At 44.7% G+C, this 26,824-nt stretch overlaps 1 protein-coding gene across 3 annotated transcripts in view; it reads right to left on the reverse strand.

The window, feature by feature from the left end:
- Window positions 1-26,824, reverse strand: part of RBM25 (RNA binding motif protein 25) — a 287,767-nt gene that overhangs the window by 256,416 nt on the left and 4,527 nt on the right. For all 3 annotated transcript variants that reach the window (XM_029598715.1, XM_029598714.1, XM_029598713.1), the window contains exon 2: window positions 7,580-7,700. In XM_029598715.1, the coding sequence (XP_029454575.1) occupies window positions 7,580-7,685 (106 nt within the window). In that variant the 5' untranslated portion in view covers window positions 7,686-7,700. The remainder of the gene's footprint in view (window positions 1-7,579; window positions 7,701-26,824) is intronic.

Genomic DNA, 26,824 nt, shown 5'->3' on the forward strand with positions numbered 1-26,824 from the left:
ATTTGTTCAAGGCCCTCAGGTCTAGGATGGGACGAAGTCCTCCTGTTCCCTCTGGAAACAGGAAGTACTTGGAGTAAAATCCCTGCCCTCGTTGCTGTGGTGGAATGGACTCGACCGCTCTGGCCATTAAGAGGGAGAAGAGCTCTGCTAATAGTACCTCCTAATGCACTACCGGCCCCCAATGCATGCCCAGAGGGCAATTTGGTGGGACATCCAATAGATTTAATTGGTACCCCTGACAGATGATGGACAGAAACCACTGGTCCAAGGTTACACTGAGCAACTGGTTCACGAAGAACCACAACCTTCTCCGGCCCAGAGGATCCAGGCGACTAGCTAATACTCCCTGCAGCCCAGTCAAAACCCCGCTCCAGGTTGGGGCTTGGGAGTGTATAGGTGTATCCTGGATTCCTGGCCTGGTGTCAGTCTCTCAACCACCAACTGTTGAACCATTTGCCAAATAATTGGCAATCACACTGGCAGTCAGAAGCTCAAAAGTCCAGTTTTGATTGTTTATGTGCAACTTGAAGATAAACACAAAGAGGCAAACATCATATCACATCCAGACAAACACAGAAAGGGAGAGACACCAGAGAAATGGAGATACATTACTGTCAGACAAACAGAAATATATACATCCCACATCCAAACACAAATTCTGCCTCTGGGCGTATAGTGAGAAAGACAGACAAATACCATACCCAGACACCCCACTTCCAAACAAAGAGACAAGTACTCCACACCTACTCACAGAAAGAGACAAATAGCCACATCCATCCACACACACACACATATATATTACACACCACAGTCAGAAAGAGACAAACACTGCACAACTAGATAAACACATACACGTATGCCACACCCAGACAGACCACACCAGACAGAGACACCAGCAAACAAGCCCAAAGAAATACACACCACACCCAAAGAGAAATTAAATACCACCTTACATAGAGAAATACACACAACAGAGAGAGACTATAGGTCACATCACTGCCAGAAAGAGAGACAGACACACCCAGCAGCAGATAAAACAAAACCATACCCACACACAATCAGAGAAACGCTGATACCTCATGGACCACACACACACCACATTCACATAGAGACACACCACATAGACTGACCACACCAAACACAGGGAGAGACATCCCACACCCAGACAGGCTCAAAGAGATACACATCACACCAGCATATGAGACAGAATCAGATCACACTACACACACCTACCCATATATGGAGAGGATACTAAGCTTCAACTCAACTCCATCCCACTCTAGGCAGCAAAGGAGGATATAATATGCTGCAGCTCTTAATCTTCTCTTTCTGCCACCCCATGGGGAGAAGATTAAGAGCTGCAGCATATTATATCCTCCTTTGCTGCCTAGAGTGGGATGGAGTTGAGTTGAAGCTTAGTATCCTTTCCATATATGGGTAGGTGTGTGTCAGAGTTCAATGAGGGGCTATACAGCTTCTGCCCCCTCCACCCAGTTCAGCTCCTAGTTTTGTGCACTGATTCTGTGAGGACCAGCAAATTCCATGGAAGGGGCAGTATAACAGGAGACCAGGTGCCCTAATTATGCTGCTTTAGAAGTTTAATTTTAGATATACTGTTGGAAAATTTACAGAAAACATGGAATCCCTTGGATTATTCTTCAGCTCAGAACATTATTCATGACAAAGTTTAACCATAAGGGTTATGCAGTTTTTAATCTCTGATTGCTGAACTGTTCTGGCTGATCACAAACCTTTAGTAACAATAGTTTAATCTGTGCATGTGCAGCCTCATAAATGAAATTACACACACACAGATTGTATTAGTGTTACAAAAGTTGTGTGAAGAGATGCCAAGGGTGGTCCATCCTTAGGAGTGACATTTAATGCCCCAATGATTAAGACTGAAGGCGAAAAATGAGATACGAGTGTTGTATTGCTTTGTGAATGAAAAGAACACAATATTTAGCTTTCTTTGGAGAGATATTTGTTTATTTCATGATGCTATCTGCTCATCCATATCAGTCTCCACTGCCAGGGCACATACACATGCATGGAGGCGAGGGAGGGGGAGGGTCTGTGTTTGCAGTGACAGTATAAGCCCTGTCAAATACTGCAGCCCCTGGGGATATTTCTGTCTATACATCAAAAATTCCTTTCAGTGTCTGCTCCGACTCCCAATGCCACTCACACTTACATGACAGACTGGCATAGAGGGACTCAGAATTGATGACTTATAGATGAAAGTCACATTACACAAACCCACATCCTGACTCTCTCTCTCCTTCTGAACTCTCTCTTCAGGAAAGACTGAGCAGGGAGAAAATCACAGCAGCATACTTATCTTTTGCTGAGAATGTGCATGAAACAGCAAGAGAACCAAAAAATAAATCAAATGACTAGCCCTTTTTTCCACCTCCTGTCTCATAAGACTCTGGACTCCACCCCACCGTCACCGATCTTCTCCCATCACCTTGCCTGTCTTAGCACAGAGTCTGGAATGAAACTCTCAATCAGTGGACTGTGAAGATTAAATCCTCCTCATTAAGGGTGCCACTGTCCTGAGGCTCAGAGCAGCCTAACAACTTCACTAGACACAAGAATTTCTCCAGTGTATTGGAAAGCACAGAGAAGCAAGAACAGCATCATTTCCAGCCCCCCACCCACCCACCTTCCACTAAGAGAAAGCCAGAAGGAAAGCTTCAAAGATTGGAGCTGCTTTCACAATCTGCCATTTCCTCCTCTTGCCTTCACAGCGCCTCCCAGCTCAGAGCTGCAAATTTATTTATTTTTTTAAATGACGAATGTCCTGCTGCAGCTGCCGGCACTCTAGCAGCTCATTCATGCCTCCCCTAGTACCTACAGCCCCAAATCGCAACTCTGCCCTATATACATCAGTGTCTCCGGAGTAACAATACTGAGTCGAGGAGAATTCCAAAGTCTACACCAGAAATCCTTTGAGCTGTGAAGTTAATGGCACAGATCAATGAGAAGCAGTAGCTGTACGTGGCTCAATAGTATGGACTGCGCCAGCCATGTTGTCAAGGAATCAGTTTGCTTGTATTTCAGTGCTGCACCACAAGGATTCTTCAAAACACTGTGAGAATGGCATTTAGAGGTGGACTTAAAATTGTGCTTTGTACAGTTTGACCGTGATGAAGGACCAGTCACTTATAGCAGAATAGACTCAGCTGAGACTAGCACCTGTTCCAATTCCCCTTTTTTTGATGACAGGACCCTTAAGGCCACTGCCTGAGGGGATACAAGCAGTGTCTAATGAAGCTGAAATTGACTGTACAGAGCCAACTGGCTTTTGCACAGATTTCTTTTGAAGTTTTAGAAGTCTTCAGCTTAATACTATTCTCAAAAATGAAAGTTGATGCTTTCTGGTTCTTGAGGATATTCTTCCACACAAAGCTGTTGTCTTGATTGCAAGTGGACCAAGAGAGATGATGCAGATTTTGTGGCCAACATGATTTGCCATATGGCAATCGGGGAACCCAGACTTATCCACAATCTGTCAGGCTGAAGGCCCCTGAAGCACATGCACACAGATACTGTGGCACAATACTGGTTTTATTTAGGAAAAGTAAAAATAAGAGTTCCTGTCGTATGCACTGCAGGTAAACCTAACAGGTAACACACGGGTCGATATAGTAAGGCTGCGTTAGAAAGAGTGCGGCAGTGCCGGGCGCACCCTCATTTGCCCCACGCACTGTTCTGATCACATACCACTCGATACTCTATTTAAATTGCTTGCAAATGCAAGCCGCGTCTGCAAAGCATTAGGCGAAGCGTTAGGCCCGCGCAACCCATTTTACTGTATAGGCGCTTAATACAGCACCTATACAGTATCCTGGGTGCGCTGGTGCCTGTCATTTCAAATGACATTTGAAATGACAGGCACCAGGAAGTGGATCCCAACTTTAACCCGGGAAAACCTAAAAACCGAAAATCCCCTCCTCCCGAAGCGGCTCGACATGTGCCGACTTACCTTTTGTTGCTTTTCAGCACCTTCCCTTCTCTGCCGCCCTCCGGAGGGGGCAGCCGGTGGCGAAAGCGGCTCGCAGCGCCCCCCCCCCCCCCCCCGGGTCCCGGTTCTCCTGGCTCGGCAACAGCAGTACAACAGCTAGGGCTCCATCCACCCCAATCCTTCCTTCCTTCCTGGCTCGGCCAAATTGTGAAGCGGCTTGCAGCATCCCCCCCCCGCGCAGGTCCCGGTTCTCCTGGCTCGGCGTGAGGTGAGAGCCCACTGTTCTGTGCCCTCTCCGGCACGAGCGGAGCGAAGCGTTCTTTCGTTGGCCGGAGCACCTGTCGATTTGGGCGCTCCGGCCAATGAAAGCACATAGACGGGCGCGCGTGGAAACAGGATGCTGGGCTTGATGGACCCTTGGTCTGACCCAGCATGGGAATTTCTTATGTTGAACTGGTTCAACTAATTTCCAAACTGGAAACCACCATTGCACTCAACCAATTAACACAGACACCAGACAAACCGTGGGTGTCCTGAACTAGGGGTAGGCCACAGCTTATCCATATTTGCTTAGTCTCGAGGTTTGCTATCTGAGGTTCTCCTTTTCCGGGGCAGCCGTGGGCGGGATGCTGAGTCCATCTGTCTACACTAAGGAAAATGAAATTATCAGGTAAATAATTTCTCCATTTCCTAGCAAGTAGCCAGATGGACGCAGGGCCAATGGAATGTACAAAAGCTACTCCCGGATAGGGTGGGAGGCTGCCTGTGGCGTCATTTTTAGCAACCAAGGAATCCCTTCAATCATGGATCCCAGCATCTACCAAAATCAGAAAAACCTTCAACCCAACAGGTACAAGATGTTTTCCCAGCTAGCAGACTACCTCACCTAAATCACAAATGCAGGCCATAAAGTATAAATAAGAAGATGCCAGACAAAAAACTGGACTGGAAACCACTAAAAGCCAGACTTGTATGCAGTGCAATAATGCAAAAACAGAACTATTACCATTCCTCATAAAACAAAATCAAGAAATATAAATCATTAACAATGAGGAAACCATACTAATAAAAAAGCATATTTCGAAACAGATGACAAAGACCACCACCTCATGAGAATAAAAAAATAAACTTTAAACATTTCCCCAAAATCAATTATTTCAAAGCAGCAGACATCAAGCACCCAATAATTAAAACTAATAAGGATAAAAAAATTCCCCCTCCTCCATACATGGATCCTTTCATTTGCAGTCACCCTGATATTGTAGAAGATTAGTAAGGGGAAGAAGAGGAGGGTAGACACAAACTTCCTCCTTTCTCTCTCATATACACACCACACTCATACACCCTTCTACCCTCTCTTCTACTTCCTCCCTCCCTTTTCCCTTCCCTCTCACTCACCTTCAGTCATTCACCCCCTCCCCTCTCACTCATCCTCCTTCTCTATCACCCAACCACCCCACCCTCTTCCCTGTCATTCACTCTCCCACTCAATCCACTTACCTTCCCTCTATCACTTACCTCCAAACTTTCACTCACCCTTTTCCCTTTCTTCATTCTTACCCTTCCCTCTCAGTCACTCACCCCTCATTCCCCACTCACCACATTCCCTGCCCTCCCTGTCATTCATTCTTACTGCCATTCACACCCTGTCATTCACCCTCCCATGCAATCCCCTTTCCTGTCACTTCCACCTCAACCTCTTCTGTTACTCATTCTCGCCTCCTTCCCACCAACCTGTCCCTCTCTCCCACCCACTCTCTCATTCCCTTCCGACATTCACCCTCTCCTTCCATTTAAGTCACTCATCATCCTCACCACTTTCCCTTCCAATGTCTCCCTCTCTGTCCCTTCCCTTATTCCCATATTACTCACCACTTCTCCTCACTGCAGTGCAGGGACTCTGTTTGCTGGCAGGCGGTGGGAACCCTGCCAGCGTGCTGACATATTGGCCTATCCTTAATGACGGGGGTGGTCAAGAGGGCTGCAGAGGCCCATATTATAGTGTGAATAGGGTAGTAGGGAGGTCCCCTAAACTAACCAGCAGTGTTAGCATAATCTAGCTATCTTAAATGAGACCATGGTAATGCAGCCATGATCTGCTTCAAATGGTTTAGTACACTGGGCTTTGATGCCTGCCAGTGTTAAAACTACAAGATAAACTGCACTACCATTACAGTATTAGTGTGCCTGTTAAGGAATGAACTGAGATCTTTAAAAAGCTGTTGCTGGAGACTATGGGAAATTCAAAATTCACCTGTGCTTCAGACACAACACTGTGAAATATACATGACCAACATATAAAAGATGGAAATGTCTACTTGTTAGTAGAAAAATCAAGCTGGTCTTTTTCAGACCTCATCTTAAGTTATAATCATTGGTCACACAAATATGGTTTTTAAAGAATTTTTCAATATGCAATTTAAAAATAAAATAAAAGAACTTGAAGCTCCTCTTGTTCTTGAAGGAGAGCGGCCTGACACTGCCAGCACTATTTCAGTATTTCAGTTTCTTAGAACGGAAGTGCGACTGTCTTATTTATCATTTCACAGTATTATTTCACTCGTGCAGGTATCAGCGGATGAAACCGGCTTGATTTCCATAAGTGTCGGTGTCAAAGTCTATTAAGAGCGATTTTAAACAGAAAAACAATAAATAGCTTTTAACCTGCTAATTGAGCTGTGCTGAGCTGTTATCGCTCACTGAAGTGACAGTGTTATTGACTGGAAAAAGCACAAATAAGTTTAGAATTTCACTATCGTTTGACTGATTGTTCACCCTTCGGTTTTATTTCCACAAGTGTTGGAGACTATGTGGTATCTCCTATTCCTTTAAAAAAAAAAAAAAAAAAAAATTTTCTATAGCTTGTTGGAGGAAAAACTTGAACTAGTTCTCAATCAGGAGGAGGAGCATGAAAAACTAGTCTCCTGCAGACATTTTCTTAGAATCTATTTTAAGGATAATGACATGCTGAAGGGTCCCATTCCAAAAATGTCTGTCCATTACAAGTTGTTACTGAGTCAAGAGGTGCTGTATAATAATAGTCCATATCAATCTGTTGAGAAGTTAACTTGCTGCAGCTATAAACTCCTGAGTAAGTAATGGGTATTGCCAAGGTAACATTTCAGTTGATGAAATTCTTTAAAATAGTTTTAGTGTATATTAACACAATTGGCTGCATACTAAATCATTTTCATGCATGAACATTTAATGAGCACTAAACAAAACCAATGACAGCACATACCTTTACACATCCCCCGAAAAACAAAGTGTTACTGCACATTATATGCAGGGCAGTGCTTTCTTAAGGAAATTTACTTTTTCAAAGCTAGCCAAAACTTTTCTGTTATCTCCTTGTCAATGATTCACAATATTTTAAGCAATTGGGAGTCTTCAGTTTAAAATGCTAGGGATCAATATACTAACCAGCATTAAAACTGGCTCTGAAAAATATTTTCTTTTCCACTTCCTGTCAATTAAATCCTGACATAAAAAGATGCCACTACTGCTTTAGCTGAAAATTGTTATCTAAAACAACAACAAAAAAACCCCAACTGAAAATATAAAGTAAACCTTTCTCAACCTTATTTAAGAGCAGGTGCCTAAACTTACCATGAGGTACAGGTGGAGGGAAACCAGGAAACTGTGGAGGTGGAAGCCCAGGTGGAAGAGCTGGGAGTCCCATAGGAGGGCGATTTAAGTGAGGTGGGAAAGACATTCTTACAGCAACAACCTAGAAAAAAAACCCAGTAAAAACAGTCAGCACCACAAACTGCTCTTATGTGCTAAAAGCTTAAGATATTAAAATACATGAATATACACAGCATATGAACCAAATGTATTTACTGATAGACATTTGATTATCCGCCTTTTATCAAGAATAGTCCCAAGCAAGTTACAATCAATTTAGATTAATAAAAACTGCAAGTGAAATAACTTGCAGTGGTGATCATTTATAGATAGAATAGCATTAGGAATCCTGGGTAAATAATTTACTCCTGGGGAACAAGATGGCCACCAACAGAGAGCTCCAGCAAGTCGTCTCTTTCCATTTTCCTGATCGGTGATTTCCTTTTCTTATGTGATATGCCTCACACGAAACGGAAGGCCAAGTTGAGAGAGAGACTATAGCTAGCTCTCCCTCACTGGAGAATAATCAACTGCGGATTGAGACCTTTTTTGCAGGAACGCCAGGATTAGCAATGGGCATGCAAGCCGCTGTGGAGATAGGCGGGGAGCAAATGCAGTCTCCACTGGCAGAGGCCATCTCCTTAACCCATGGTGCACCAAGCACCCCAGTGCCTCCCCTCCCAAGTCCTAATAACATCCAAAGGCTCATCAACCCCCCAAAAGGTATTTCGAGGGGATATGAATTTCGAGCAGGAGGCCTGAGATGGGAGTGGAATTTTTATTGATGATACTGAAGGGGCACTGCATAGGGCTGTTTGTGCTGAAAGCACTAATGTCAGACATTTGGAAACTGGTCTGGCTGTTTCAACCCCTAGGCCGCTCTCCTTAGATATTTGTAGGTGGAGAGATCCTAGGTGGTGGAAGTGATTTGGCAAATATTATTTCCATTAAGTCTCCCCTTATAAAACCACCTGAGATTACTCTGGAATCAGTATGGAATGCTCTGGTTACTCTGGAGGTTTCTATCACTTCGTTAACAAGAGTTATCCTGGACACAAATAATCAAACACGAAAAAATACAGCTTCCATAACTAAAACTGCAACTAACCTGGATACATTTGAATCTCGGATATCTACAGTTGAGAAAGTTCCAACTAATTTAGTTCAAGCAGAGCAAGTGCATGCAAAAAAGTTGGAGAATTTAGAAAACCCGTTCAGAAATTTGAATCTAAGGGTGTTGAATTTCCCTATCATAAGGATAATTTCACCTATTGAACTTTTTAAGAACTATGTTTAAGTTCTGAAGGTTCCTAAAGAGGCTATGCCAATAATAACGAAGGCTTACTATCTACCGTCTCCTACTGAAGTTATAGAAGAAGATTTTCAAAAGCTCAAGACTATTCATTAGATATTACAACTACCTTGGAAATGTCACAATCATTTGACGTAAAGCAAAGAAGTTCTCTTTTGGTGAATTTTGCCTTTTACTCTGATAGAAATAATGTTTTAAAATGTTATTTCCTTAAATCGTTTACCTCTGTTCTACCGTCAAAAGATATGGATATATCCAGATCTTACCAGAAATACCCAACTACGTCGTAAAAAGTTTCTTGCAATGTGTACTGAGGTGATTTCTAAGGGGTTTGTTTTTTTTAATTCTTTTTATTGAATTTTGAAAATACAAAATGTGCAACATATACTAGACGCCACCGGTCCAGTAACAATTGAGCCAAAAACTGGATAAAGCAAGCCAGTGAAGTAAATACATAATATAACATAACATAGCAATAATTACATTACTCTACTTGTGGGTAGTGACTTAATTTCCACACAACTGCACATAAGTATTCCCCAACATTTCCCACAATTACCTCCCCTTCCCCTCCCTCCTGTTCATCTGGAGTATAAAGATGAGGCTCAGATTCTAAAAAGAACAGATTCAGGTCAATGATTGTACATGGCTCGTCGCCCCAGAAAAGTTGGTTAAAAGTGGGTATATGGCGTGGAGGGTCTCCTGGACCTTCTGCGGCAGAGACTGAAGGAACGGCTCCCACACATCTTTAATCACGGCCCGCTGAGACCCTGTAGCTTGCCTGGCTGTCAAAAAATCATAGGTTGTTAATCGTAGCATCTTATTAGTCCAGTATTGAAGCGTGGGAGCTTCTGCTACAAGCAGACAGACAATATGGTCTGTTTCATCATTGCCGCTGCTTTATCTAAAAAACACTTTTGAGCTCTCCAAGATCTCTCCTTTGCATCAGGATAACAGCCAAACAATCACAGTCTAGGGTCATTGGTAGAGAGCGGCCATACAGTGCGGAGCAGAGACAATGAATTTGGGACCAAAAAGTGCAAATAATTGGACATGCCCAAAAACATTGGAGATAATCCCCTTCGGAGAGCTCACAATTTATGCAAATTGGAGATAACTTCATCTGATAGGCGGTAGTTTTTGCATAATAAAATTGCCAAACAAATTTAAAGAGAAGTTCTTGAATACCTTAGGCACGGACATAAAGTAATGCCGTATATCTTCTACAGAGATTTGAAGAAAAAAGTATTTGGCCCATCATTTAACAATCGTCAAAAAATTGTGAGGAGATGATTGCACTTTTAGTGCTACTGCAAACTGAGAACACGGAATTGAGCCTGTAGAAGGACCTAGAAACAAGGTCTTTAAATGACTAAAGTGGGCATGAGAAAACTTTTTCATATGTATGATTTCAGCATAGTGCCGGACCTGCAAGTATGCATAAAATTCAGAATTAGAAAGATCATATGACATCTTCAACTCCTGGAAACTGTAAAACTGTTGAGATTTAAAGTTTATAAACTGGCCCAGGGTAGTTAGTCCTTTGAACTCCCAATATCTGAATAGATTATTATCTAGACCCGGAGGAAACTGAGGGTTACCACCTATGGGAATCAAGGGGGTAGTAATCCTGTCAAGTCCCAGGTGGGCACATAAGTGTGCCCAAGCTTTACGCCCGGAATCTAAAAGCATAAATTGGCGAGACTTAGGGGGATATTAGCCTGAGGAATTTGTATTAAGGCTGCCAATGCATATCCTTGGAACCACACCCTTAAATATGCAAGAGGTGAGTAATGGGAAATCCCCGAAAACCAATCTCGAATGTGTCTCATCATACAGATAATGTTATAAGTTCGGAAATTTGGACATGCCAGGCCCCCAGATTGTAATGAATTGTTTAAGGAATTTAAAGCAAGCATGGCCTTTCTACCCTGCCAGATAAAATGTCTAATGGCAGTATTAATCACCTGAAGGTCCTTCCTAGTAAGCCATAAGGGGAGCATCTGAAGCAGATACAACCACCTAGGGAGTTCGTTCATTTTAAATAAGTGGATTCTGCCCGTTAAAGAGAGGGGAAGGTAGTACCATTGTTGCAAGCGTTCTCTGAGCTTTTTAAGCCTGGGGGCAACATTACACTGGTATATGTGCTCGATATCCGAAGGAACATGTATCCCTAAGTATTTAAGATTATTAGCTGTCCATTGGAGGGGGAAATTGGGTCCCCAATCTTGTTGGAGATTGCCATAGATCGGCATGGCCTCTGATTTTTCACGGTTGATCTTAAGCCCAGAAAAAAAGCCAAACCAGGTTTGGTAGTCTAGCATCTTAGGCAGAGAGGTTTGTGGGCTAATGGCACTACTTTGAAAGACGTATCAGCTACTTCCAGTCCTCTAATCTCACCATCTTCTGCCAGGAGTCTCAAAAGTGGATCAATAGTCAGAATATATAATAATGGGGATAAGGGACATCCTTGTCTTACTCCCCGTTTTGGGTAAAAGAAGCAGTGATCAAGCCATTAACTAGGAGATGAGAAGATGGGGACCTATAAAGAAGGGAAATGTAATTGATGATATTCCCCGTAAAACCATATCTGCCCAAAACATAAAATAAGTAAGGCCACGAAACATGATCAAAGGCCTTTTCAGAATCAAAACTGACTGCGATCGAAGGCAATTTATGTTATTTGCAGTAGGCCATAGCTGTAGTTAGTTTAACCATTTGTAGGCTTGCAGATCTACCTTTGACAAACCCCACTTGATTATGAGCTATTAATGATGGGAGGACCAAACTGATACGCGAGGCAAGTATATTAGCCAGTAACTTGAGATTACAATTTAACAATGATATAAGCCTGTAGGAGGCCGCTTTGGAGGGATCCTTGCCTGGTTTAGGCAAGACTGTGATATATGCTTTGTTGAATTCTGTAGGGAATGTTCCTTGTGCCAGACCCTCTTGGTAAAATTTGCATAAAGGTTCAAGGACTTGGTCCCGTAAAATCTTATAATAATCATATGAGAACCCATCCAGCCCTGGGAGATTTACCCACTTTGCAATTTTTAATAGCTAAAGATAGTTCCATACTCGTAATATGTTTATTTAAAAATTCCAGTTGTTGTGGTGTAAGCTGAGGGAGATTAAGCTTCTCAAAGAAAGAGTCTTCGTCCAAGGAACCCCCCCCCCCCCATCCTATCATCAGTATACAACTGTTCATAGAAAGTTCGAAAGACGTCTCCAATGTCAGCCCCCCCGCAAAGCCTGAGAGGATTTTAGTTTTTCTATGTATGTTTTACTACGCCGTGCTCTTACCAAATTTGCGAGCAGCTTGCCTATTTTGTTTCCATGTTTAAAGAAATTATATTCTGCAACTTGATATTGCTTTATTGCCCTTTGCTGTAAGTAATCTTGAAGTAGCCCGAGGGTTAAGTGATATTGATTGTAGGATTTAGGGGATGAGTCCTGAATCATTTTACGTTTCAGCTGCCCTAATTCAGTTTCCAGCTGAAGTATTTTGGCGTTTGTTTGTTCCTATGGCGTAAGTATGAAATTATCTCCCCCCCCCCCCTCCCCCCTGAAGGACAACCTTACTGGTTTCCCAAAACAGGTTCAGATTTTCCATATGTTGAGCATTAAAGTCCCTAAAAAGATGCCATTTTTCTTGGAGAAACTTTTGAAACTCTGAATTATTTTTCATATAAGATGGGAATCGCCACCAGCACATTTGGGGTTCTTGCACCCCTGTATTAAGGTCAATCCATATTAATGATCGATCTGAAACACTAGCATGGCCAATATTAGCTCCCTTTTTTTTTTTTTTTTGCAAAATCTTTTTTTTGTGAAGACATACAATGTCTCAGTTACATAAAAATATAACAATAAATAACGATATCAACACGGTAACCAGTATAACAGAGGGTATGCAAAACTTCATTTATTCAACATCCCCCACCCCGAGATGCTACTAAGAATCCCAAGCAATTCAGACTCACAGGCACCCCAAGCGCTCCATTCACACCACTCGATACCCATCCAAACACCATTCGTGCCACCCAACAAACATAACCTCTCTCCCCCCACCCCCCCCCCCAGAAGCCCTAGGGCTCATAGCCAACAAGTGTGCATGGATGAAGACAAAACAGCATAATCAACTTAAATTTTAGAGCCAGAAGAAGCAATAGAGTACCAATGTGCATGGTAGCCTGCTGTGAGCAAATGACCTTGAAAAGCGGGCGAGAGAAGAGAATAATACTGCACCCAACAGTCAGCATATTTCTTATTGGTATTCTTAGGTGAGGTAGTATAGTCCATCCTCTCCAGGAGCATCATGTCCATCATAAGATGATGCCAGGCCGTAATGGATGGCTTGAGTAAGGGATCAGTCCAGTCAGCCAGTATCATATGACAGGCTAACAAAAGCACAATCCTGCTGAAATGATCCTGGGCCCCAGTGCTTTTGTAGGCAGCGCCTGTGGTCCAGCCAGGAGAAGCGCTGCTTACAGTTTAAGAGTTAGCCGAATACATTTACCAATACAGTCCATAACCTGATCCCAAAAAACCTGTAGGGATGAGCAAAATATCAGCCGATGGAGCATAGTACCCTCCTCCTGTAAACATTTAATGCATAGTAGAGAGGGAAGGCGACCCATATGAAAACGCCGCACATCACAGATGGTATGGTGGATAATCCTAAAGTGTAAGTCACGCAGACCATCATCCTTCAGGCGCTTGTGAAGAGAAGTAAAGCAGGAATTGAGAGAGGTAACCAATATATCCATTACACATGATGGCTCCCAATAGGTGGCCAGAAGATCGAGGTGCATGGCGGGCTGCAGGCTTTTTATCAGTCCACTCCAGCCTTTTATGGAGTTATGAGAATTTGCAAATTGAAACAATGTATTAGTGAAAGCGCCTTCCTTCAAGAACTCCGCCGGCTGCCAATGAAAGGTCTGCTCCTGGACCGCTCCTGGACCCCAGCTGGACCACCAGGGACGTTTGGCAGGTCTTGGGGGGGGTCAGGAGGGTGGGGGTTGCAGGAAATTAAGTCGGCAGGTCTTGGGGGGGGTTTGTAGTAAATTAAGTCGGCAGGTCTTGGGGGGGGTCAGGAGGGTGGGGGGAGGGGTTCCCAGAGAAAGAAAAGTTTTCTGATCTGGGGAGTGGACCGAAATGGCCCTCCCCAGACCCGAAAACAAAATGGGGAGGGAAAAAAAAAAGCTATGCACTTCCCTAATTTGCTCCATAAGACGCCCAGACGCAGAGCCGGTTTAGCACAAAAATTTTTTTTTTTTTATTTTCCCCCTCTGAATCCTAGGTGCGTCTTATGGAGCGAAAAATACGGGTATGTCACAGTTCCGCCTTTCGTGGTCTTTTTTCAGGGGTCCCCAACCACCGGTCCGCGGACCAGGCCGTGGGAGTTTTTTGCTGGTCCGCGGCGCGCGCTCCCGGTCTCTCCCGCTGCCGTTGCCGCTGGGCTGTCAGCACGTTCAAGCCCAGTGGTAACGGCAGCGGTGTTAGAAGCTGTGGCACCCGCGGCTGGCCTTTTCTTCTTCCCACGCCTGCACCCCCCCTCCCGTGACCCGGAACAGGAAGTGATACACGGAGCGGTGCGCGGGAAGGAGAAAGAGCCGTGCCGCGTCGGCTGCAGCGTCGGTCCCTGAGCAATTGAAGCAGCCGGTAATCGAGAAAGGAGTCAGCAGCATGAGCCTCCCGCGGCCGATGGGATTCTTCTTTCTTGGCCTGCGGGGGCTGCTGCAGCTCCCATTTGTGCTCGGGGGGGGGGGGGGGGGGGGGGGGGAAGGAAGTGAGTAAGAGAGAGAGTGAGAAGCAGCCAGCCAGCCTGTGTGTGATTGACTGGTCAGAGAGCTGATGTGTGTGTGTATGTGAGAGACAATGAAATTGATTGCTCAGGGAGATGACTGATGTGTATGTGAGAGTGTGAGACATTAGTCAGGGAGGTGACTGATGTGTGTGTGTGTGTGTGAGAGAAAAAGCATGGAAGTGAGAAGTCTGGGTATGTGGGAAAGCATGAGCGTAAGAAGCCTGGAGTTGTGGGAGTGAGAAACCTGGGTGAGTGTGCATGCATGAGAGAGAGAGACTGCTTGGTAAGGTGACTGTGTGTGTGAGAGAAAAAGACTGGTGTGTGTGAATGTGATTCAGGGAATGAGAAGCCTGTGCACGTGGAGAGTGAGCATGGAAATGAGAGACTGGTGTGTGTGTAACAGAGAGAAAGTGATTATGGGAATGAGAAGCCTGTGCATGTGGAGAGAACAAGCATGGGAGTGAGAGACTGGTGAGTGAGTGTGTGTGTGTGAGAGAGAGAGAGACAGAGAAAGTGATTATGAGAGTGAGAAGACCATATATGTAAGTAGAACATGGGAGTGGGAAGCCTGTGTGTGTGTGTGTGTGTGTATGGCATGAGAGAAACTGTTCAGGAAGGTGACTGGTGTGTGTGTACCAAAGACTGTTTGGGAGATGATTGGTGTGTGAGAGAGACAGAAACTGGTCATGGGGGCATGACTGGTATGGTGTGTGTGTGAGAGACATGGGCACTAAGGAAGAGGACCATAAGTATAGAGCTTAGCTTCTACTGCTGCGTGCCACGGCCTGCAGGGAAGGGGAGTAGGAGAGCTGCTGGAGGGGGTAAGTAAAGGTGGCTTTAAGTTTATTTTTCTTGACTGCCATTTTAATTGTGTGATGTCTGCTTTTTTGAAATATTTTATTGGTATTTGGAGAATGTTTAATAGTTTTTATGAGTTTTTAATTGTTGGATGTTATTCTGTTCATAGCTGTTTTGAAACATTTATTCTGCTTATTAGTATAGTTTTACAATTATTTCTGTGTGGGGATCTATAGCTGCTTGCTAGTTCTGTTTTCCTAATAAGAGGTGTATTGGTTTTTAGGACCTGATTTAATATTTGTAGTGTTGCCTTTTCATAGATAGGGTTGCTCCTGTTTGAGTGTATTCCATAATACAGGTGTAACTGTGTGCAGATTAGTTTATGTGCATTACTACAGATCCTGGGAGTATGTTAGGTCGGTTCTGTGTCTGTTACCGAGATGAGATATTTTGCTAGCATGTAAGCGTTTGTATCGGTCTTATTTGTTGTGTTTTCTCAGAGGACATGCATTGGTGGTAAACCCCTGTCTTTTCATAAGTAGGGCTATTGAGAACTGAGTTAATTATATTAGTCCGGCCCTCTAAAACCATCCCAATTTCTCATGCGGCCCCATGGGAAAATTAATTGCCCACCCCTGATCTAGACTAAGGACTAGGACCTCCTCCTGTGAATGGTAACTAAGGGCTGCAATAAGACGTCTCACATTTTGGACCCCTTGTCTCCGTTGTATAAAGCCAGTCTGATCTGAATGTATCAAAGTAGGCAGGACATTACGAAGCCGAGCCGCTAGGACCGCCACAAGGATTTTGATGTCAACATTAATGAGGGAAATAGGTCTGTAAGACCCTACATCCTCTGGATCTCTCCCCTTGTTTGGTAAAAGAATAATTGTTGAACAATTTTATTCCGGTGGGAGGTGTGAGCTCTGAAGCAAAAAATTATAGTAGGATACGAGATTCGGCAGCAAAGGAAACTTTAAAGCTTTATAAAACTCACTGCTAAGTCCATCCGGACCAGCCGCATTTCCCTTTTTAAGTTTCTGTATAATAGCAAAAAGTTCAGAGTCCACAATGTGTGCATTCAGCGCCTGGAGCTGGTCCCCAAGTGGGGAAGGCCAAAGTTTTGAAAAAACTCTGTCGACACAGACGAATTGTGTGGTTTGGAGGCATACAATGTCTGATAATAATCTATGAAACGGGCTTCAATGTCTTTTTGATGAGTACAATAGACTCCATCATGCCCCCTAACCCCCATAATAAAGGATTTTGTCTTTCGGGGTTTAACTAAATTGGCAAGGAGTTTACCTGGGACATTCCCTTGTTTGAACAGCTTGTATTTAAAATAACGTAATGATTTGGAGGCTCTTTGATGCAGAGCATTATGTAAAGCTGTGCGCATCCGATCCACCTCCTATTTGTTCACTTTGGTGGAATCCCTTGCAAATTTGCCCTGCGCTTGTTTTAACTCTGCGGTGAGGCGCAATATTTCCGCATTCCTCTGCTTATTTCGCCTGGCAGCATAAGCTATAATTTTACCTCTCATTTCTGCTTTGCTAGCGAGCCAGAGCATTTGTGGGGCAATATCAGGCTTGTTATTAAAATGAATATATTCTTCCCAGCCTTGTATTAAGATATTCTTGAAAGCGTATGTCAGATTCCAAGTCTGGAGGCATTCGCCAAGAAAAGGCCGGGGGAGGGGACTTACCCATACGGAAAGTGACAGAAACAGGAGCATGATCAGAAATGGAAATAGTCCCTATGGTAGCATCGGTAACCCGAGGAAAAAATTTTTCAGGTATCAAAATATAATCCAGCCGGGAGTGAGTGCCATGCGGGTGAGAAAAAAAAAGTGAAATCTTGGTCCCCCGGGTGCAGCAGTCTCCAAATATCTATTAAATTTAACTCGTGACAAAGAAAGTTGACACCCAAATGTAGGTCATTACCACTCAAAGGCTTCGGGGGCTTACAGTCAACTTGCTTGTCCATAATAGTATTAAAATCTCCTCCCAAAATAAGGTCACAATCAGGCAATTTAGTTAAAATACCTACCAGATTGACAAAATAATCATGGGAGTAGACATTTGGAGCATAAGCATTACAAAAAGCTATGCGCTGTTGGTAAAGTGTCCCCACCACCACCACATATCGGCCCTCCACGTCCTGCAAAACTCTATCCAGCTGAAATGGTACCTGCTTATGTATAAGTATCGCCACTCCTCTCTGTCGGGAAGAATAAGACGAGGAGTAACAGCTGGCTACCCATTCCCTCTTCAGTTTATGATGTTCCACCTCTGTCAAGTGAGTCTCCTGCAGAAAGACTACTGAGTGAGCTTTTAAACGCTGGAATAAAGATAATTTTTTGCGTTTAATCAGAGAATGGATACCATCCACATTCATGGAAGTTACCTTAACCGATACCATGTCAGCTGGCCAAGGGATCAAAAAGTACAGATTGCGACAAGAGAAAATCAATTACAGTAGGCAGACTGAACACCTCCCATCCTCCACCTCAGAAGATGATCCATGAACAGCACAAACAGAATTGAAGAGTACAGAGGCTCCTGGGCTTCCCCCTGTACACTCCCTTCCCCCCCATCATGCGGATCCATACTTAAGCATTCAACCCCACACAGACCACAAACATACTAAGCATTTCCATACCCAGAACATCTTGCTCCATAAGAGGCACAAAGTACCCATTCTCCCCATCAGGATCATGGGCTTCCCTCTTCCCTCTCCCCCCCCCCCCCTCTAATTCCACCCACAAAATAAGATTTCTGCTAGTATAGGTTTATGGGCTGAGCAAACTTATAAAGCAGAAGACTTAATCATCTCCCAATCAGAACAAAAGGACAATGTAGGATGAAACGGTCCGGTTACAGACGGAGATAATCCCCGGAGAACCAAACCAGTCTTACCACAAAAATATGAAGGTAAGAAAGTGATCACGGGCTCCTTATGGAATTGAAGTTTAGCAGGCCTTATCCATGCAGAGAACATAGCCTGGCTCCAACAAGAACATGCGAGATTGCTTTCTCTATATAGCAGGGAATCAAAGACAGCCTCATTAAGGTGAACTTGCAGCTGAGAGAAAAAAAACAAAACACACACACATTTCACTTGCAACAACAAGAACAGCAGAGAAACAAACGATCCATAAAGATACAGGGAGTATCCCCTGTATACTGCACCGAAGCCAGTCTGTCAGTGGAAATAGTGAGACTTAATGGCATCACTACTGGATCCAAATACACCTAGTCTGTGGCATTCAAGAGACAGCTCCGGGCTCCAGCGAGGATATAAAGGAATTAGCTTCTTTCCTCTTAGAAAAAAAATGTAACAGCACCGTTGTGTTGGACTCTTAACTTTGCAGGAAACAGGAGCGCAAACGATATCCCCCTCTTGTGCAGCTCCGTACATGCAGGGGACAAGGCTTTCCGTTGTGCTGTCACTGCTGCAGAGAAATCGTGGAACAGCAGGAGCCGGTGTCCCTGATATTCCACCCCAGAATGCTGTCGAAAGGCTCGCATAAGCTGGATTTTGTGTGACCAGTTTAAAATTCTGGCCATCACAGGTCGTGGCTTGCTTGCAGCGTCTCTGGGTGATCCCATCCGATGTACCCATTCACAGCGCAAGTGGCCTGAAGTTAAAGTCAGGCCCAATTGATTCGGTAGCCAATTTTCAATAAGATCATACAGTGCTTGGTCGGAGACGGATTCGGGGAGTCCGATTATCTTGATATTATTCTGCTGGTTTCTATTCTCTTGATCATCTAGGCGGTCTAGTAAGGAGGTATTTGCTGCAGATAAAGCTTGTACTTGTTGTTCCACATTGTGCAGCCGGTCTTCCTGGGCAGACAATCTTAGCTCAGCTTCATCAAGCCTTTTAGCCTGCCCCTCTACAGCATGTTTAACCTCTTCCATAGATAACTGTAGAGAGGACTGTATATTTGAGTCTAGCTTCTAATACCTCAGCAACCCTGGCTGATATTTTTAGTAGGGCCTCCTCTGAGACTTCTGCCAATGGAACTGTAAGATCCCCCGCGGTCGCAGCCGCCATCTTGGCCACGTTAGCCTGAGAAATGTGAGAAGTACGTGCCGATCTTTGCCTCATCCCGGGCCTCTGAACCCTCGTTTTTGCCGCAAATTGCAGCGATTTGATAGCCCCAAAATGTCCTCTTTATCCTCTGCACAAGAGGAGATAAAAAAAAAAAGAAAAATAAGCGTGGGGATGGCGGCCGATGGAGACGGAGGGAACCCCGAAGTAACTCACGTTTGGCAGGGAGGAAGTCTTGCAGCGTCCCAGCGCATAGCAGGTCAGTACCCACTCGTTTTCGCCACAAACTGTGGCGATTCAGTAGCCCTCAGCATGCTTATCATCCGCAGATAAAAATTATGCGAAAAAATTTTTTTTCCCGAGGGGGATGAAGGCCGAAGGTAGGGGGAGAGCGCACGGAGCTCTACACTACCCTGTCGCCTCCGGTGACGTCATCCCAGAAGTCCTCATTAGCTCCCTTAATAAACTGAAAAATCTCCGTGCTCCCAATATATAATCAATACGCGATAATGTTTTATGGGCTTTAGAAGTGTGAGTATAGTCCCTCTCTATGGGATGTAAAACAGGCCAGAAATCCAGAAGCTGAAGAGTAGTACAAAATTTCATAATATGCTTAGAGGGTGAGGGTGAGGGCAACGACCTTTGTCTATTTATGGAGTATTTTACAGATTATGTATGGGTTTTTTTTTATCTTTTATCTGCGATGTGTGCAGTTAATGAATCCTTTTAAATAAATAAAATAAATACATCTGTCATTCATTCCTTTTAGAAATTTATACAAAATTATGTACCAGAAATATCCAAATGGCAAAGCCCATTGCAGATGTCCTTGGTTCAGGTTTAGGTTCCCTGTCCAGGAGAATGTGTAGGCTGTGCCAACCTCTACCCGACTAATCTCCTCTGACAAGCAAGCTTCACTCAGTGCTGCTATATCGAATATCTCTTGAGCATCCTGTCTAGGAGGGCTATACACATCATGGTCTTGAGTCACTGTTGACCAGGGTATGCACATTCCTTGTTGCAAAGTTTGTACAGTGTTTGGTTTTTCAAGTGCACTATTGTGGCAAGCCTGGAGCGATAACCTGGCAAGCTATGGGGATGGAAGGTAATCTTGAGGGTGCTTTTTCAGTGCTTATCCTCAAATGGGGAGTGCATTTCTATGCCTGAATAGGGCTGCTCTATCACATACTTCAAGTAATATTTATTTATTCATGAAGTATATAGTTATTACAAATTAACATACATAAAAATGGAGAAATTACTTACCTGATAATTTCGTTTTCCTTAGTGTAGACAGAAGGACTCAGGACCAATGGATATAGTGTACTCCTGCTAGCAATTGGAGACGGATCAGATTTTAATCTGACGTCAGCCCCTAGTACATATACCCCTGCAGGAAGTGCAGCTCTTCAGTATTCTCCTCAAAATGCATTGTGGATATATATGAAACTGACTGATTGATTAACTTAATAATTTGATTAACTTGAATAACTTCATAACTTAAACGTTAAAACTTGATTAACTTGAACTGGTTGATTGACTATAGCTGGAGACCGCCAGTGTAGTCAACCGGAAAGCATCGACACCCGGCAGGGTGGATGCTCTAGGTAAATGAAAACATGCCTTACCCTTAAATCATTTGAAAGACCATGCGTAACTACAGCCAAGGGTGGGATGATGAGTCCATCTGTCTACACTAAGGAAAATGAAATTATCAGGTAAGTAATTTCTCCATTTCCTAGCGTGTAGCAGATGGACTCAGGACCAATGGGATGTATAAAAGCTACTCCAGAACCGGGTGGGAGGCTGCCCGTGACCCACTTAGTATTGCCCTTGCAAATGCCATATCCTCCCGAGCCTGAACGTCCAGACGGTAGAATCTGGAGAAGGTATGGATGGAGGACCATGTAGCCGCCCTGCAGACCTCGGCAGATGACAGCATTCTAGTTTCTGCCCAGGATACTGCCTGGGCTCTGGTAGACTGGGCCGTGACCTGCAGAGGTGGTGGCTTGCCAGCTTCTACGTAGGCCGCCTTGATGACTTCCTTGATCCAGCGGGCGATGGTTGCCCGCGAGGCCACTTCCCCTTGTCGCTTTCCGCTGTGAAGGACGAAAAGGTGGTCCGTTTTTCGTATGGGTTCGGACATTTCCAGGTATCTGGATAGGAGTCTGCCGATGTTGAGGTGGCGCAGACTACGGGCTTCTTCGAATTCTTCAAGCCACCCGTCGTTGGTAGCGAGATGGTCTGGTTAAGGTGGAAGTGTGGGACCACTTTGGGGAGGAAGGAGGGAACAGTGGGTAGTTGGATGGACCCCAGGGTGAGTCTGAGGAATGGCTCACGGCAGGACAGTGCTTGTAGTTCCAATATGCGGCGGGCTGAACACACCGCCAGCAAAAACACTGTCTTTAAGGATAACAGGCGGAGGGACAGGCCTCAGAGGGGTCTGAAGGCGGTTCCTGCTAGGAAGTCCAAAACGAGATTGAGATTCCACAGAGGTACCGGCCACTTTAGTGGTGGGCGAATGTGTTTGACTCCTTTCAGGAAGCGGTACACGTCCAGGTGAGAAGCTATGCTGTTGCCCTCGCTCTTGGAGCCATAGCATGACAATGCGGCCACCTGTACCTTGATGGAGTTGAGGGACAGTCCCTTCTGTAGTCCGTTCTGTAAGAATTCCAGGATCACGGGAACTTTAAATGAGCGTGGCTTGATGTTGTGGTCTTCACACCAGGCTTCAAATACTCTCCAAATCCTTATGTACATTAACGATGTGGAGAACCTGCGTGCTCGGAGGAGGGTGTCCATTACAGCCTCCGAGTATCCGCTCTCAGGCGGGCCCTCTCAATGACCAGACCATAAGAGAGAATTGAGCTGGGTCCTTGTGGAGGATCGGACCTTGTTGTGGCAGGTCCCTGTGTGGAGGCAGGGGTAGTGGGTTTCCTGCCAGCAGCCTTCTCATGTCTGCATACCAGGGTCTTCTTGGCCAATCTGGAGCCACCAGAAAAACTAGCCTCCTGTGTAGTTGTATCTTGTGAATAATTGCGCCCAATAGGGGCCATGGGGGAAGGCATATAGCAGGGTCCCCTGTGGCCAGGTCTATACCAGGGCATCGATCCCTTGGGACTGCGGTTCCCACCTGCGGCTGAAGTATCTGGACACTTGGGCGTTGGATCTGTTTGCCAGAAGATCCATGTCCGGTGTCCCCCACTGATTCACTATCATTTGGAAGGCTGCGGACGACAGCCTCCAATCTCCTGGGTCTAGACTTTCCCTGCTGAGGAAGTCCGCCGTGATGTTGTCTTTCCCGGCGATGTGGACGGCGGAGATCTCCTGGAGATTTGCTTCCGCCCACGCCATCAGGGGGTCTATTTCTAGGGACACTTGTTGGCTTCTGGTTCCCCCTATGTCGGTTGATGTAGGCCACTGTTGAGGAAGATGCGTCGGCCGACCAGCTTCGGAGCCAGAGTTGCCTTCTAGCCGCCATCACAGATGACACTCCTCTGGCCGCTGTACGCACTAGGTCGGAGGCAGCGTCCGCGAGGAATGATACTGCTGGTTCCATGTCTTCTCCTGGGGTGTTGTTCCTGGTTTGGGATAAGCAGGCACGTGTCACCACTGTGCAGCAGGCCGCAATTTGTAGAGACATAGTGGCTACGTCAAATGACTGAGGATGGACTCCAGACGCCGGTCATGTGCATCCTTGAGCACTGCTTCTCCCTCTACTGGGATAGTGGTGCGCTTAGAGACCACACAGACCATGGCATCAACTCTTGGGCATGCAAGAAGATCTTTGGTCGCTGGGTCCAGGGGGTACAAGGCTGCCAAAGCTCATCCCCCTTTGAATGTGTACTGCGGGGCATTCCATTCCAGGTCAATCAGCTGTTGTGCCGCTTGTAACAGAGGGAAATGGCGAGAGGTCTGACGAAGACCCTCCAGCAGGGGGTTCAGATTAGGTTCCCCCGAAGTACCTGGGCCCGGGACAGCAAGCTCCGTCAGACATTGGGTGACTAGGTCTGGGAGCTCGTCCTTTGTGAAGAAGCATCTCATGGTTCGGTGAGGCTCTGTCCCCGGGGGGAGCTCCCCCTCTTCTAGGGGCTCAGCTTCCTCTTCAGAGATGTCCGTGTCCCCATAAGTGGGGCTTCTGGGTAGTGGAAGCCTGTGCCTGGGTCTTGAAGGGCCTGGGGCCTGAGGGTCCTCCAGCGGAGCACGTGGCTGACCAACTGGAGGTTCAGTTTGCATTTGAACAAAGGTGTGAATCCCCTTGAAGAACTCCACCCATGAGATTGACGCTGGATCCAAGTTGAGGGGCGCTGGTTCCCTGGGGATCTCCGTCTGTGGGGAGGTCCCACTGGGATCTGCTAGGTCTGGGATACTCCCTGAGGAGCTAGTACTCTTCCATGGGTGAAATGGATCTCCCAGGGCCTCCTCACACTGCGTGCACAGGGCGTCGGCCTCCTCGCTTTGTGCGGCTCTGATGTGGCATGCTGGGCAGAGGCCTTGAGCCTTTATCCCTGTTTCTGGTAGTGCCATGGCTGTCGGCGAGTAAACTCATGTGCTCCGGTGCGCTTAAGATGAGCATGTGAGTTGTGCGTGCAGTTGTGCGTCCAGCCGTAGATATTTATTTATTTAGAATTTTTCTATACCGACATTCTTGAACAAAATATCAAATCATATCGGCTTCCATATAACAGAACAGTTGCGGCTATGGCGTTACATAGAACATTTGAGCAATTATATGATATGATATGATATGCTTTGTGCACCTAGCTCGGTTTTGTGCGCTCGGGCCGAACCGCGAACGGCGTGGCGAATTGGGCCAAGATGGCGACAGTGAGCACGCGGGCATTATGGCGACCCCCTCGGAGGGTCTCCTCGTGGGTAGACCCTTGGAAATAGCCGGGGCCTGGCACTGCTAGGGCAGATCAACCCGGTGGCACTGGTCCCGGCCGGTGACCTGTGCTCTTCCTCGATCCTCGGAGACCGGATTCAAGCAGAAGATTTTTACCTTACCTTGTCTTCGGCGCTTCCCAGTTTCGTCCCGGGCAGTCTCTGGCTGTGGGGGGAGAGGGCAAATACCTTCACCGCCTCGCTCGAGGGTGCACCCGTTGCCTCTCAGCCGCGCCGCAATCTGGCCGCCGGACTGAGGCTTATCTCCAAGGGGCCACGGAAATCACCTCGGGAATCTCAACTAGGGGAGGGACCCTGAGGGTATCACCGCAGGAGAGCGGGGCTCGTCTTCAGGTAGGTTTCTTCTTTAAAATTTGATTTTCTTCTTTGAATTTGGTTCTAACGCTGTGAGAGCATGCAGATAGTCCCTAACTGCTATGGAGATGGAAAATACAGAAGAGCTGCACTTCCTGCAGGGGTATATGTACTAGGGGCTGACGTCAGATTGAAATCTGATCAGTCTCCAACTGCTAGCAGGAGTACACTATACCCATTGGTCCTGAGTCCATCTGCTACACGCTAGGAAAATAAAAATTAACAGAATAAAATAAAAACAACCAGCTTACAAAAATACTAAAAATAAAGTCAAAATACAATAAAAATTCACTAAAAACAATTAAAAATCAATAAGAACAAAAACTCATAAAAAAAACAAATCAGAACAAAATGAATTAAACTAAAATGAATGAACATACCTATAACAGTTGGGAACAATGAGATGGAAAAAATCTGGATACTGGTAAATTAACCTGGCACAACATAATAGATGTTAATTTTATAAACTAATTATAGACCTCTCTCTAATTTATCGTTTTTAGCCAAAATAGAAAGAGTAACCCAAAAACAACTTGATTGTTATTTGGAATCCAATAATATCTTATTTCCTAATCAGTATGGGTTCAGAAAAAAATTTAGCACTGAAACTCTTAATTGCTCTCATGGACACAGTTTTAAGAGGTTTTGATAATGGTAAAAGTTATTTTTTAGTGCTTTTAGATTTGTCATCTGCCTTTGATACTGTGGATCATGGCATTTTACTGAAACGGCTTACAGAAATTGGTATAGGTGATACAGTGTTAAATTGGTTTGCTTCTTTCCTTAACAATAGGTCTTTCTGTGTAAAAATCAATAATGTTACATCAATAATGTTACATCTGAAAAAGTCGCTTTTCAAACTGGTGTTCCTCAGGGATCTACTTTGTCAGCATCACTTTTTAATATTTATGTTTTACCCATTTGTCATTTTTTAAATGGTTTAGGTTTGAAATTTTACTTATATGCTGATATTCAGATTTTAGTACCTAATGAAAACTCAATTGAGGCCACATTAGAAATTGTTAAAATGTATATTTTATCACTAAAGCAACTACTTCAACATTTACGCCTAGTTTTAAATATGGACAAAACTGAAATTGTGCTCCTCGAACATGTGTCATTTCAATAGTATACCAGCTTTGCTTTTAAATGCTAATACAAAAATAAGTCCGTCCTTTTGCACTCGTGATTTAGGGGCAATTATTGATACAGAATTCTCTTTTAAAAAACATATAGCCACCAAGTTGAAAGACGGCTATTTTAAATTATTAACCTTACGAAAGTTAAAGCCGTTTTTAGATTTTAGAGATTTTAGGACTGTCTTACAAACTCTTATTTTTGCAAATCTTGACTACTGTAACTTTGTTGCTTGGTTTGCCTGCTTCAAGCGTTCGACCACTACAGGTTCTGCAGAATGCGGCAGCTCGTGTTTTAACGGGTAACGGAAATGTGACCATATTACTCCTACCCTGATCAAGCTACATTGGCTCCCAATTCAACAACGTGTTCAATATAAAGTAGCCTGTTTAATTCAAAAGGTTATACACGGGGAGCAAACAGAATGGCTTAATGCATCCTTGCGTCTCCACGTGCCTCGGAGAGAACTGAGATCCGCTAATAAGGGTCTCTTATCAATACCCACCATTAAATCAGCAAGGCTTACCCAGGTGAGGGATCGTGTTTTATCTGTCGCAGGATCAAAGTTATGGAACTCCCTACCAACCCATCTGAGGTTATGCACAGACAAAAAACAAACAATTTAAGTCTGATCTTAAGACTTGGTTATTTAAATGTGCTTTTACTGAATATGAAGTGTTGGCTTTGAACACCAAGTAATGAATTGCGAGTAACTAATCTCAAGTAACCAGTCTTGAGACGCTAATTCCAGTCAATTGGGTATGATGAACTGTTAAGAGTGTTCCATTTTATTGTTTGTCTTATGTTTTTTGTTTATATAGCTTAGAATCTATCTTTTTAGAGTTTTATTTGG

This window comes from Rhinatrema bivittatum, chromosome 4 (assembly GCF_901001135.1).
Source record: "Rhinatrema bivittatum chromosome 4, aRhiBiv1.1, whole genome shotgun sequence".
NCBI lineage: Eukaryota > Metazoa > Chordata > Amphibia > Gymnophiona > Rhinatrematidae > Rhinatrema > Rhinatrema bivittatum.